Source organism: Podarcis pityusensis (assembly GCF_964106645.2).
Source record: "Podarcis pityusensis genome assembly, chromosome: 8".
Taxonomy (NCBI): domain Eukaryota; kingdom Metazoa; phylum Chordata; class Lepidosauria; order Squamata; family Lacertidae; genus Podarcis; species Podarcis pityusensis.
In genome coordinates, this window is record NC_138033.1 from 8,957,780 (window position 1) to 8,971,054 (window position 13,275).

General features: G+C 47.6%; 1 protein-coding gene across 2 annotated transcripts in view; it reads left to right on the forward strand.

Moving 5' to 3' along the window:
• Positions 1-633: 633 nt before the first annotated feature.
• EXOSC5 (exosome component 5) overlaps positions 634-13,275 on the forward strand; it is a 40,401-nt gene continuing 27,759 nt past the window's right edge. Inside the window, exons 1-3 of one of the 2 annotated variants that reach the window (XM_081019356.1) lie at positions 634-1,410; positions 3,436-3,549; positions 7,714-7,835. In XM_081019356.1, the coding sequence (XP_080875482.1) occupies positions 1,299-1,410; positions 3,436-3,549; positions 7,714-7,835 (348 nt within the window). In that variant the 5' untranslated portion in view covers positions 634-1,298. The remainder of the gene's footprint in view (positions 1,411-3,435; positions 3,550-7,713; positions 7,836-13,275) is intronic. The other variant, XM_081019357.1, reaches the window with a different exon arrangement.

A 13,275-nucleotide genomic window follows, 5' to 3' on the forward strand; every position in this document is an offset into this window, starting at 1 on the left:
TTTTAAATTTTTCTTTGGTTCTGTTTATGAATTAGAATCCTAGAGTTGGAAGAGACCACAAGGGCCATCGAGTCCAACCCCCTGCCAAGCAGGAAACACCATCAGAGCACTCCTGACATATGGTTGTCAAGCCTCTGCTTAAAGACCTCCAAAGAAGGAGACTCCACCACACTCCTTGGCAGCAAATTCCACTGTCAAACAGCTCTTACTGTCAGGAAGTTCTTCCTAATGTTTAGGTGGAATCTTCTTTCTTGTAGTTTGGCTCCATTGCTCCGTGTCCGCTTCTCTGGAGCAGCAGAAAACAACCTTTCTCCCTCCTCTATGTGACATCCTTTTCTATATTTGAACATGGCTATCATATCACCCCTTAACCTCCTCTTCTCCAGGCTAAACATGCCCAGCTCCCTTAGCCGTTCCTCCTAAGGCATCGTTTCCAGGCCTTTGACCATTTTGGTTGCCCTCCTCTGGACACGTTCCAGTTTGTCAGTGTCCTTCTTGAACTGTGGTGCCCAGAACTGGACACAGTACTCCAGGTGAGGTCTGACCAGAGCAGAATACAGTGGCACTATTACTTCCCTTGATCTAGATGCTATACTCCTATTGATGCAGCCCAGAATTGCATTGGCTTTTTTAGCTGCCGCGTCACACTGTTGCTTCCCCGTCTCCAAGGGACATTAAAAAATAAAATAAAATATAGGTTTTTTTTCCATAGGAGAATAAGCACAAATGAAACGAAACTTAGGCTACGGTTTGTCAGTCACATTTGGTATAGTTAAAGCGGAACAAAATGTTAATTCGTTGCTGAATTGTTTATTTTATTTATTTGATTACAACTACCCTGTGAGGTAGCAATTTGTAAGGACGTAGGGGGGAATGCTGGGAAATCAACCTCCTCCCCTTAATTATGACCCCCCCAAACACTCAGACACAGATTCCTAGGGACACCCCAAGTTTCCCCCTTCCTGAACCATTATTTCTAATTCATGAAGTTCTCTCTGTGTTTGTGTGTGTGTACAGTACTCTTAAAGCACATTTGAGGCACATCCTTTCCCTCAAAGGATTCTGGGCCTTGTAGTTTACCCCTCACACAGCTCCTGTTCCCAGCATCCCTTAGCAAACTGCGGCACCCAGAATTCTTTGCGGGAAAGGCTGTGCTTTTTTGAAAGTGCTTGACAGACTTAAGAAGGTTTGGTGTGGCTTGTTGCTTTAAAAAGGAGGTGTCGGCTCCCGTAGCTCCGCCCCGTCAAACCCCGGATCCGGAAGCATCAAGGGGGAAACCACGTGGGTGGATCGGAGCGATGGAGACCGAACAGAAGCGCTTCGATTCTGGGGATCTCCCTGCGCTGCGCCGGATCCTGTGTGAGCAGGGACTGCTGTCCCGTCCTGATGGATCTGCCTCCTGGATGCAGGGTCAGCCGTGGCTTCCTTTCCCTCACCTCCTCCCCCTTTCGTGCTCCTCCATCTCTGGATTATATCCTCTTAACTAGCGCTATTGATACTCCGTAGGTGTGGGGTGCAGACGGGCGTTTCTCAGGTCTCCCCTTTCCAGCTCCTGAGAGCTTTTAAGGTTCTCTTTGGCTCGGGGTCTTTATTCCCTCGATATCGCCCTGTTGCTCCTACTGTTTGGGATGGGTGTCTGGTCTTTAGTCTCATATCTCCCCGGCTCCTTTCTTAGCCCGAGTACCAGATGCTTAATACTTAATACCCTTTGCTTTCCTAACCCCTCTCCAAAACAGAGCTTATAGATCATAGAACTGTAAAGTTGGAAGGGGTCCCAAGGGTGAAATCTACTCCAAACCCCTGCAATGCAGGAATCTCAGCTAAAACATCCATGACAGATGGCCACGCAATCTCTGCTCCAGTGAAATAGAATCCAGAACCTCCCAAGGGAGTCCATTCTACTGAGCAACAACCCCTACTGTCAGAAAGTTTTTCCTGATACTGTACAGTATTTAATCAGAATCGCCTTTATTGTAACTCCCCGCAAGTTAACCCTGGTAGGTTATGGTTAAATTACAGAGTTTGCTACCCCATGGTTTGGTGGTACACCACCAACTTGTATAGCTTAAAAAGGGAATTAGGCACATTCAGGATGGATAGGGTATCACTGGCTGCTTGTCATGTTGGCCTTGTGTATCAAAGGCAGTGTGCCTCTGTATGCAACTTGCCAGGGATCACAAGCAGGAGAGCGTGTTACTCCCATGTCTCGCTTGTGGGATTCCCATGGGCACCTGTCCCTGGTGGCTGGTGCCCATTGAGAAGGATAGGGTGGAAGGCAGAGAATCCAGCAGTTAGGCTTCCAGAGCCAATGACAAGCACAGCCTACTAAAGCTAGTTTGGCCCCTGTCCACGTCCTTAACTGAGTTCTGTAATGACAATGCCAAAGCTAAGGGGGAGGATCAAGGGTCTTGAAACCAAGTCTTATTAGGAATGGTTGAGGGAGATGTTTAGCCTGGAAAAGAGGAGACTGAAAGGAGATAGGATAGCCATTTTCAAATATGTGAAGGCCTGTCACTTGGAAGATGGCGCAAGCTTGCTTTCTCTTGCTCTGGACCATGGGTAGGCAAACTAAGGCCCGGGGGCCGGATCCGGCCCAATCGCCTTCTAAATCCGGCCCACGGATGGTCTGGGAATCAGCGTGTTTTTACATGAGTAGAATGTGCCCTTTTATTTAAAATGCATCTCTGGGTTATTTGTGGGGCATAGGAATTCATTCATTCTCCCCCCCCCCAAAAAAAATAATAATTCGGCCCCCCACAAGATGTGAGGGACAGTGGACCGGCCCCCTACTGAAAAAGTTTGCTGACCCCTGCTCTGGATGCTAGGACCCACACCAAATGGATTCAAGTTACAAGAAAGGAGATTATGACTTAAAAGTCATGAAGAACTTTCTGATAGTAAGAGCAGTTTGATAGTGGAACAGACTCCCTTAGGAGGTGGTGGACTCTCCTTTCTTGGAGGAATTTAAGCAGAGGTTGGATCTGTCATGGGTGCTTACTAGTTGAGATTCCTCCATTTCAGGGGGTTGGGCTAGATGACCCTCTGGGGTCCCTTCTATGAAACTGGGAGGCAGTGCTATGGTCAGAACTGCTGGTAAATAAGAAAGCAGGCTGGAGGGGGCTGGGTAAGGGCAGACTGCAGTTGCTGGGGCAGGGCCTCATTTGCCCTAATGAACCACCTTGTGCTGGAAAAAAGAAATAAACAGAATGGAAAAGGCAACTTGTTTGATTTAGAAAAAAGCTGTGACTGCTTCTTTCCCCTCACCCCAGGGCAGCTGGATTGTGAACGTTCCTCAGACTTCTTTCTTCTCTCCTCCCTTCAAGGGGACCCTCGCTTCTTTGGTAGCAGTTAAGGGAGGGGGGAGCTGGATGGTGACTGTTTCATCACCAAATTAGGCCAAATTGTTCATGCCCCCCTTCCCCTGCTTTTTTCCAGGGGACACTTCAGTACTAGTTGGAGTGTACGGGCCAACTGAAGTCAAGGTCAGCAAAGAGATCTATGATAAAGCTACCCTGGAAGTGCTTCTGAGGCCCAAAGTGGGTCTACCAGGTGAGAAGTATTGCAAACCGACTCATATATCCCCTTTTGGGAGTTGCTTTGACCCAGGTGCTTGCCCCTAGAATTTGCATAATCGGGGCAAAGTTGGGGCATGCAGGCCTACTTGCTAATGTTGGTGTTCGTTTAAATGAATAGGTGTCGCGTTCTAATACTGTATTTGCATGCTGCAATTTGGGAATTTCTTTCGTGGAGGGCGTTAAAAATACAAAAGGAGGCATCGAGTGAAGCATTTGTGGGAGGCACAGGGCTATGTGGGCTCGCTATAATATTGACAGGCAGGCTAGTTGTTCCCTGCACTAATTGCATGTTCAACGAGAGACCCCCATGTTTATACCAACTCCATGCTAGGGGAGGTCCTCAGCCAATGCACGTTTGTATATTGGTATGCATGCTGAACTAATTCATTTGTGAAATGCATAGCTGGTGGGGTTTGTGGCCAGCAGGTGGAGCTAGTTTGCACAGCCCTATGATGCCCCCCACCCCATCCCTGTTCACCTAAATAAGGCATAGGCAAACCCCCCCCCCCAGATGTTTGGGACTACAATTCCCATCATCCCTGACCACTGGTCCTGTTAGCTAGGGATGATGGGAATTGTAGTCTCAAACATCTGGACCTAAATCTGCCATCGTGTAAACCATCCTCGATCTGAGAACAAAGGTGGAATGGGATGGGAATTCAGTAAATCACTTGTTACTGGGTTGGCATTGGGGGCCAGTGTCCAGAAGGGTGGACACAACTGATTACTTGCAGTGTCTGGGTGAAAGGTACAGTTAGCTGTATTTCTAACCCAGTAAGACAGTCATAGGTGCTTGATTTCCCAGCTCTGCTGCTGAGATTCTTCAACAGAAGATGAAAGTGTTTACCTTCTGTATTCAACAAGCTACAGTGAGCCTTGGGGGGTCATAAACTCCCTCCTCCCCTCTCCACTGGTGTGACCGCAAGGAAGAGATTAGAAACTTCTGATTTCACTTGATCACAGTTTAGTGTGTCGCTTAAACCTGTCTTCCACTGCCTCCCACAGTTTGGTCAGACTCATGTTGGTAGCTTCGAGAACACTGTCCAACTATCTCATCCTCTGTCGTCCCCTTCTCCTTGTGCCCTCCATCTTTCCCAACATCAGGGTCTTTTCCAGGGAGTCTTCTCTTCTCGTGAGGTGGCCAAAGTATTGGAGCCTCAGCTTCAGGATCTGACCTTCCAGTGAGCACTCAGGGCTGATTTCCTTAAGAATGGATGGTTTGATCTTCTTGCAGTCCACGGGACTCTCAAGAGTCTCCTCCAGCACCATAATTCAAAAGCATCAATTCTTCGGCGATCAGCCTTCTTTATAGCCCAGTTCTCACTTCCATACATCACTACTGGGAAAACCATAGCTTTAACTATACAGACCTTTGTTGGCAAGGTGATGTCTCTGCTTTTTAAGATGCATGTTTTTAAATGGGCACAAAACACTTGGAAACCTTTGGGTAACAAGTCTAATCATAAGTAATAAAGCCATAGTAACGAACATGGGGCTCCTTAAGAATGGATAGGTTTGATCTTCTTGCAGTCCACGGGACTCTCAAGAGTCTCCTCCAGCACCATAATTCAAAAGCATCCATTCTTCAGCGATCAGCCTTCTTTATGGTCCAGCTCTCACTTCCATATACATCACAACGGAGGTTAAATGTCCACTATGGCTTGTTTAAAGAAGCTAGCTTCATAACAGCTGCTTTGAAGATGGCACGGTTCAAACCCAACTCATCATCTGCATTAATGACAGCTTGTTGGTTCAGACCAGTGGTGGGTAATCAAAATGGAAGTGAACGTTTTCTCCTTGTGGCCATGCCGGAAGGGTTTGGGGAATGCTTGGGGAAATGACTTGTTTTTGTCACAATAAACTATGCCTTAGTGTGATGTCATTGAGTTAAAACTGCTCCGCGTGTCCCCTGAGTGGGAAGCTCGACGTGTGTCACCATTGTTAAATCTTTCATTATATCCATTTCCAAAATGTCTCTGCATGGCAGTGTTAGCAAGTGAAAACTCAAAACGCGTCCCCATGTTGTTCTAATTTAAATTTAGCATGTGTGCTCACCATTCATCTCCTTCCCCCACCCCCAGGAACTAGCATAATCAAAAGGTGAGATGAGCTGTTATCTTCATAACCAACTGGGCCATCTGGTATCCTGCAGTGATACCATCTGGATATCTTGTTCCCTCCACAGGGAGCTCACAAAAGAAAATTGCTGGCATCAGAGGAAAAAAAAGAATTTCTCCCTTTTTTTTTTTCCACCCGCTGAGACTTTCAGTGCATGTGAAACCTCCAGAGGGGGCTGGCTTTGCTGTGAATAATTAAATTAAGAAACAAAAGAATTTGTTTCCTTTTCTGTGGAAACAGAAGAGCTTTAAAAAAAATCAAATCCTGCTGATCCTATTTGCAGACTTGACGGTATTAATGGGAAAAGAGGAAGAGAAGTGTGTCTGGACATGTGCGTGCCTTTAGGTCCTGCATACTTAAGGAGAGTAGCTTCTGATGTGCAAGATTTTGAGTTTCACAGAAATCTTTGTTGGGCATGAAAGGTTCTGTGGAACCTGAAAGCCTGTGTAGGAACATAAGAAGCTACCTTATACAGAGTCACACCACTAGCTCCATCTAGCTCAGTGTTATGTACACACTGACTGACATCTGCTCTCTCCAGGATTTCAGACAGACAGCCGCTCCCAGAAACTATCTGGTGATGCTGAGAATTGAACTGGGAACATTCTGCATGCAAAGCAGATACTCTGCCAATGAGCTGGGGTCCTTCCCATGCTCCTGACTTTATCTGAAACTATCCACCTTGCCAACAAAGGTCTGTATAGTTCAAGCTATGGTTTTCCCACTAGTGATGTATGGAAGTGAGAGCTGGACCATAAAGAAGGCTGATCACCGAAGAATTGATGCTTTGAATTATGGTGCTGGAGGAGACTCTTGAGAGTCCCATGGACTGCAAGAAGATCAGACCTATCCATTCTTAAGGAAATCAGCCCTGAGTGCTCACTGGAAGGTCAGATCCTGAAGCTGAGGCTCCAATACTTTGGCCACCTCACGAGAAGAGAAGACTCCCTGGAAAAGACCCTGATGCTGGGAAAGATGGAGGGCACAAGGAGAAGGGGACGGCAGAGGACGAGATGGTTGGACAGTGTTCTCGAAGATACCAACATGAGTTTGACCAACCTGCGGGAGGCAGTGGAAGACAGGAGTGCCTGGCGTGCTCTGGTCCACGGGGTCACGAAGAGTCGGACACGACTAAACGACTAAGCAACAACAAAGCATCCAATAAAAAATAGAATTTTATCTGCGTATGTACCTGCCCTTTGGGATCAAGACAGCAGCCATTAATAGAATTTGTGATGTGGGCGGCTGTTTCTTCAAGTGATTTGTGTCGTGCTGTAGGACCTGGGGTGGGGTGGGGAATTTCCTGGATTTAATCATTTCAGGTGACAGAATGCATGTCTCAACATTTGCAGGGCTGCTTCATACAGTGGCTAGTTAAAACTATGGAACTCACTCCCACAGGAGCCACCAATGTGGATATTTAAAAGTGGATTGGGGGAGAGGATTGGACATGGGAGATAACTCTTGTCAGTGACTACCAGCCATAATGACTGCACTCTGGTTCCATAGTTGGAGGCAGTAATCCATCTGAGCGCTATTCTTTTGTTGTAGAGCATTTAGGCAGGTCACCAGCACCTGCCAGCTGAAGGAAAAGCCTTCACATTGCGTTCTGCTGAATGTATAAACCCCACTTAAGACTCCCTGTTGCTCAGGGCCAATATAAACCTTAAGGCACAGTAGAACATAGTGCTTTGGATTCCTAGCCCCATGGACGCTGGAGAATTTTCCGGCTTCCCTCAAAAATGGTGCATCATGGATAAATAGAACCTCCATATGCAGTGGCAGTCTGCCGCCGAGGCCACATCAAGGTAAAAGGCCATCATTTTCCGTACCCTGCTTCTGCGTTGCCTAGAAACATCCAGCAAGCTGCTGTTAGGGACTTGGATGACTATTGGTCTGATCCGAGAAGGCAGCCCTGGCGCTTGAGCCTCGGCAGTGTGACCTTTCAGAAGATGATTGCTTTGAGCCTCCTGTTTCTCTGTGGCTCACCTGCAGTGCTCTTTGCTTTCCTCCCGCCCAGGTGTCTATGAGAGAAGCCGAGAGCAGATGATCAAGAAGACGTGCGAGGCAGTGGTCCTGGGAACCCTTCATCCCCGTTCCTCTATTACGGTTGTGCTTCAGGTAGTCACAGATGCCGGCTCTGTATCCTTTCTGTCTATTATTATTATTATTATTATTATTATTACCTGCCCTTCACCCTGAGGTCCCAAGGACAGTGATAACAGCTAGATTGCTGGCTGGGATTCCCTTGAGATCACATGCAACCCCAGTTTTAAAACATCTGTACCAGTTGCCGGTTCATTTCTAGGCCCAATTAAAGATGCTCATATTAGTGTTTAAAGCTGTAAATGACTCAGGCTCCAAATACCTGAAAAGCCACCTCCTTCCCTCTTAGGTGATGAGATCAACCATGGGTAGGCAAACTAAGGCCCGGGGGCAGGATCTGGCCCAATCACCTTCTCAATCTGGCCCGCAGACGGTCCGGGAATCAGTGTGTTTTTACACGAGTAGAATGTGTGCTTTTATTTAAAATGCATCTCTGGGTTATTTGTGGGGGGCATAGGAATTCGTTCACACACACACCCCGTCGAAATATAGCCTGGCCCACCACATGGTCTGAGGGACAGTGGACCGGCCCCCTGCTGAAAAAGTTTGCTGACCCCTGAGAGAGAGGGCCCTTTTGTTTGTTGGAGGGTGGCGCCCCCTAAGTTGTGGAACTCCCACCCCGCAGAGGTGCACCTGACACCTTCATTACAATACATCTTTCAGCAAATGCTGAAGACCCACCTCTTAGCTCTGACCTTTAACACGGAAGACACATGTTTTCAGGACCCACCATATATCTGTGATGGCAAGTCACTTCCAACTGTTTTTAATGTTGTGTAATACTGTGGAGGATATTAATATTGTGTTGCAACTCACTTTGAGGCCTTAGACGGGCAATATAATAATAGTAAATGACCCTAACAATGGTAATTTAAAATACAACATTCAAAATGGTTTGAAGCAACCGAAAATTACCGAAATATAGTGGCTCCTACAAATACAGTGGTACCTTGTATTACAGATGCTTCAGGTTACAGACTCCGCTAACCCAGAAATAGTACCTCGGGTTAAGAACTTTGCTTCAGGATGAGAACAGAAATCGTGCAGCATCAGCAGAAGGCCCCATTAGCTAAAGTGGTACCTCAGGTTAAGAACAGTTTCAGGCTAAGAACGGACCTCCAGAACGAATTAAGTTCTTAACCCAAGGTACCACTGTATAGACTTACCTTCCCACTCCGAGGTGGCACTGTTTGGTTTGTGTGGCTACTGCCTGTTTTTAAATGGGCACAAAACACTTGGAAACCCTTGGGTAACAAGTCGAGTCATAAGTAATAAAGCCATGGTAAGGAACATGGGGCTCTGGTGCATTGCTGAAGGGGAGAGTTTGCTGGAACCATCAAGGGCAAGCACACACACACGCACACACACCTCTGCTCAGGCTCCCATCTGACGGCGATTAAAGATAGACTTTGTACCGGGGCACCTTGTCAGATTGTTCTAGCAGTTACGGAGGTAATGAGTGCAAATTGCTGCAAGCGATCAGGAAGTCTTTATTGCTAAAGCATCTGAGATACAGATGGGCTCAGATGTTGGATTGTTTTTCAATCGTGGGGATAGAGAAGCAGTTCCTGGGGAGGAAAGTCCTGAAGCCACGATTCCAGGGCAGTTGCCCTTCAGCAGAGACGTGCCAATATTGCACCTCTGAGTCAAACCGGGCCAAGGTGTCCTTGAACTTGCAATTACTCTTTCTGAGACTATTCCCTTTTGTGAGGGCTGGGGGACCTGTGGGCCTCCAAACGTTGGACTCTCCACTTCCACCAGCCCTGCCAACAGTCAGAGATGATTGCCAACTGCACCACAATGTGATCTTTGATGGACTCCCCACCTTCTCCTTAGTCCTGTTTCTATAAAATAAGGGTTCCCCTGGGGCCTTTCCCTGCGCAAGACCTCATCGTTTTGGGGGAAATGTCCTCTTCTGGTGTGTAGCATTCTGGCCAGCGAAAAGGTGGATGAGGCTTAGGGCAGGATCCAACCTCTGGCCTGCCTGCGGGGAAGGATTTTAAGGCAGTGGCAGGGACAGTCCTGATTCTTTCAGCCACTCATACGTTGGAGGAAGCGTGAAGTGGTTTAAGTCCTGTGCTGCTCCTTAGAAGCATTTTTCCTCTTCTGGAGGAACCTTGCTCTTCCCCGACGTCTGAAAGCCCTTCACCAGATGTCCAACAACATCTGGAGGGCACCAGGTTGGCGAAGGCAGCTTGCAAGGGTTCGCGCTGGTGAGGGAAATAAAAGTAAACATGCAGATGTTAAGGCCAGCAGGTGGCAGAAGCACTTTAAAAAAAAAAAGTATTATTGAAACACGGCTGTTTTAGGCTATACAGCTCATTTCTCTACGAAGGGCAGGGGTGGGCCAATTAACAATTCTGGAGCCAAAGGTTCCTTAGCATCCACAGATTCCTCCCCACTGACCTGCAGCCATATTCATGCAAAATTCTGTAATGTCAACATCCTGGTCAGCAACTCATTTTGCAAGCATCCAACTTGAAAGCGGGTTGGTGGTGGCTGATGGAGCTCCCTCTTTCTCCCAAACTGCTGTATACAAGGAAGAAAGAGATGATTTAGGAATGGGGGGGGGGGAATCCACCCTTCTCTTCTTTGGAAGCCCTTTTTGAAAATGGGTGGGGTGGGGGTTGTGGAGAGCCGTTCAACTTGCTTGCATGCTCCCCTGTTCCTCTTCCGCTCCACCCGCCACATCCATCTACCCATTTTATGGATGGATTGGAGGAAGACTGAGAATGAATAACGAGGAGGACAGTGGTCAGATCTAGCCCAGGATTGCTGGTTGCTGATTCCTGATCACAGATGATGGTATTTTATGTGAGCAAAAGCCAATAAATATTATGATATTGCACATTCTACCATATAATTACAAGTACAGTGGTACCTTGGGTTACATACGCTTCAGGTTACGTACGCTTCAGGTTACAGACTCCGCTAACCCAGAAATATTACCTCGGGTTAAGAACTTTGCTTCAGGATGAGAACAGAAATCATGCTCCGGCAGCGCAGCAGCAGCAGGAAGCCCCATTAGCTAAAGTAGTTCTTCAGGTTAAGAACAGTTTCAGGTTAAGAACGGTTAAGTACTTAACCCGAGGTACCACTGTAATCTTTTCCCCAGCTCAGTTTAAACAAAAATCTATAGGTCATACGTCTCAGATGCCATTAACTTAAGTGGAGTCTCTGGTTGAGGTGGTTCCTTGTGCTAATCTGCTTCTGGCATAATAAGGATGGTGAATGTGGAGAAAAACTGCAATTAAGCAGACAATGGAAGTCATAGGCGCCAGGCAGAAATGGGTTAAGGAAGGAAGGGCTTCTCTGTGGCACATTAAATCGGTTGTCTTTGCTGGATGTATCTGCCAACTGGGTTTGTGGCTGCCACTGGTGTTCAGCCTAATAGCATTCCAGCCAACCCAGAGCCATTAATAAAAGCTTGCGGGAGGGAGAGAAATATTAGCTTCTGCCAGGTGTTCTGCGGAAAGGAGAAATGGGGCTGTTTTCTGGCTGATCACAGCAATTCTTCTTGGGATGCAGGCATTTTGAATTAGGGAACGAGTGCAGACTTTGGCCAAATGCAGGAAAATCTTTGTATCCCCCCCCCAATCCAAAAATAAAAATAAAAATCCCTGTGGCATATATAACAGCATTTGCTTCAACACCTTTTCCTGACACTCCTGCCTCTCATCAGCAGGGCGCTTAATCGTCTTATACAGCTCAAACCTAGCCCACTTTAAAAATCTTGGATTTTAATTTTTGCAAAATCTTGTGACATCAATAGGATGCCCTTTCCTTACATATAGTTACATAAAAATATATATCCAAAGGTCCAGAAAGTTCTGTTGGAAGTAGGTTAGGGAGGGAGTTGCTGTGATTTGGGGGCCTGTTCTCCCCCCCCCCCCCAAGTTTCATAATTTATATCCTGCCTTGAGAACCAGGAGGTCGTCCCAGCTCTGCAGATAAGTAATCCTGATCAGTAAACCTATCCGGCTGCTTGCTGCTGTGTCAGATATTTGAGGGATATCTAGGATTCAGTCTAGGATTATCGGCTGCATCCCAGATATCAGTGTCCCAGGGCAGCTAGGCCACGGGGTCGTAATTGGCAGATTTCCACCTGTTTCCAAAGTGGCGCAGTTTATCTGTTTGTTTCTTCCGGTGACAAATGACAGCGCTGGCGTTTGTGACGGGGCCTCAAATGTGGTGCGGGAGAGATTAACTCCGGGTGCCGCGGTGTTTTATCAAATCTGAATATACAGTGGCTCGGAGGGAATTAATGCAGTTTCGTTTGGAGAGCGGTGAGTGCTTTCATTTCGCCTGCGCTGAGGTTGTCTGCCTGGTTCCATGGCCCCTCCAGCCTGGCAGTGGTGGGGTGGAGAAACACAGAACCTTCTTCCCTGCAAACTTAATCAGGTTTCATTACCGTATTTTTTGCTCCATAAGACTCGCTTTTTCCCTCCTAAAAAGTAAGGGGAAATGTGTGTGCGTCTTATGGAGCGAATGCAGGCTGCGCAGCTATCCCAGAAGCCAGAACAGCAAGAGGGATTGCTGCTTTCACTGCGTAGCGATCCCTCTTGCTGTTCTGGCTTCTGGGATTCAGAATATTTTTTTTCTTGTTTTCCTCCTCCAAAAACTAGGTGCGTCTTGTGCGCCTTATAGAGCGAAAAATACGGTAATTAAGATTCCCGACTGGCTCTGTACCCTAACATTTGAGATGGAGGCTAATTTCCTCATCGCATTGGCTTTGAGAAATCCTGTGAGGCAGGAGGGGAGCCCTGGGAAGCAGGACTTGTGAGGAAGGCTGACTTGCCCCGAGCCATCCTGCAGCGAAGATGGAAGTTGAGTAAAGCACAGAGATGTCTGATGCTCAGTCCTTGGGGTTGCAGTAACTCTGTAGGGTATCTCTGAGGTCTCCAGAGTCTTGCCAGAAACTGCTTGCCAGTTAAAAAGGTAAAGGGACCCCTGACCATTAGGTCCAGTCGTGACCGACTCTGGGGTTGCGGCGCTCATCTCGCTTTACTGGCCGAGGGAGCCAGCGTACAGCTTCCGGGTCATGTGGCCAGCATGACTAAGCCGCTTCTGGCGAACCACAGCAGTGCACGGAAATGCCATTTACCTTCCGGCTGGAGCGGTGCCTATTTATCTACTTGCACTTTGACGTGCTTTCGAACTGCTAGGTTGGCAGGAGCTGGGACCGAGCAACAGGAGCTCACCCCGTCGCGGGGATTCGAACCACCTACCTTCTGATTGGCAAGCACCAACTGCGTCCCACCGCTTGCCAGTTAACCCTCTTGTAAATGTCCTGCCGCTGTTATGGAGCTGTTTCACACCTGAGAGCTAAATGAGACCGCTTGTGGGTGCAGCTTGGGAGGTGGATCTCCTGGCACCCAGGAAAGCTGCAGCACATGGCAGTGCCCTTCCATAGCTATTCGTAGAGCATCCTTCCCCTGGAGCCCAAGCTTACCTCCTACCTGTTCTGTTTACCTAC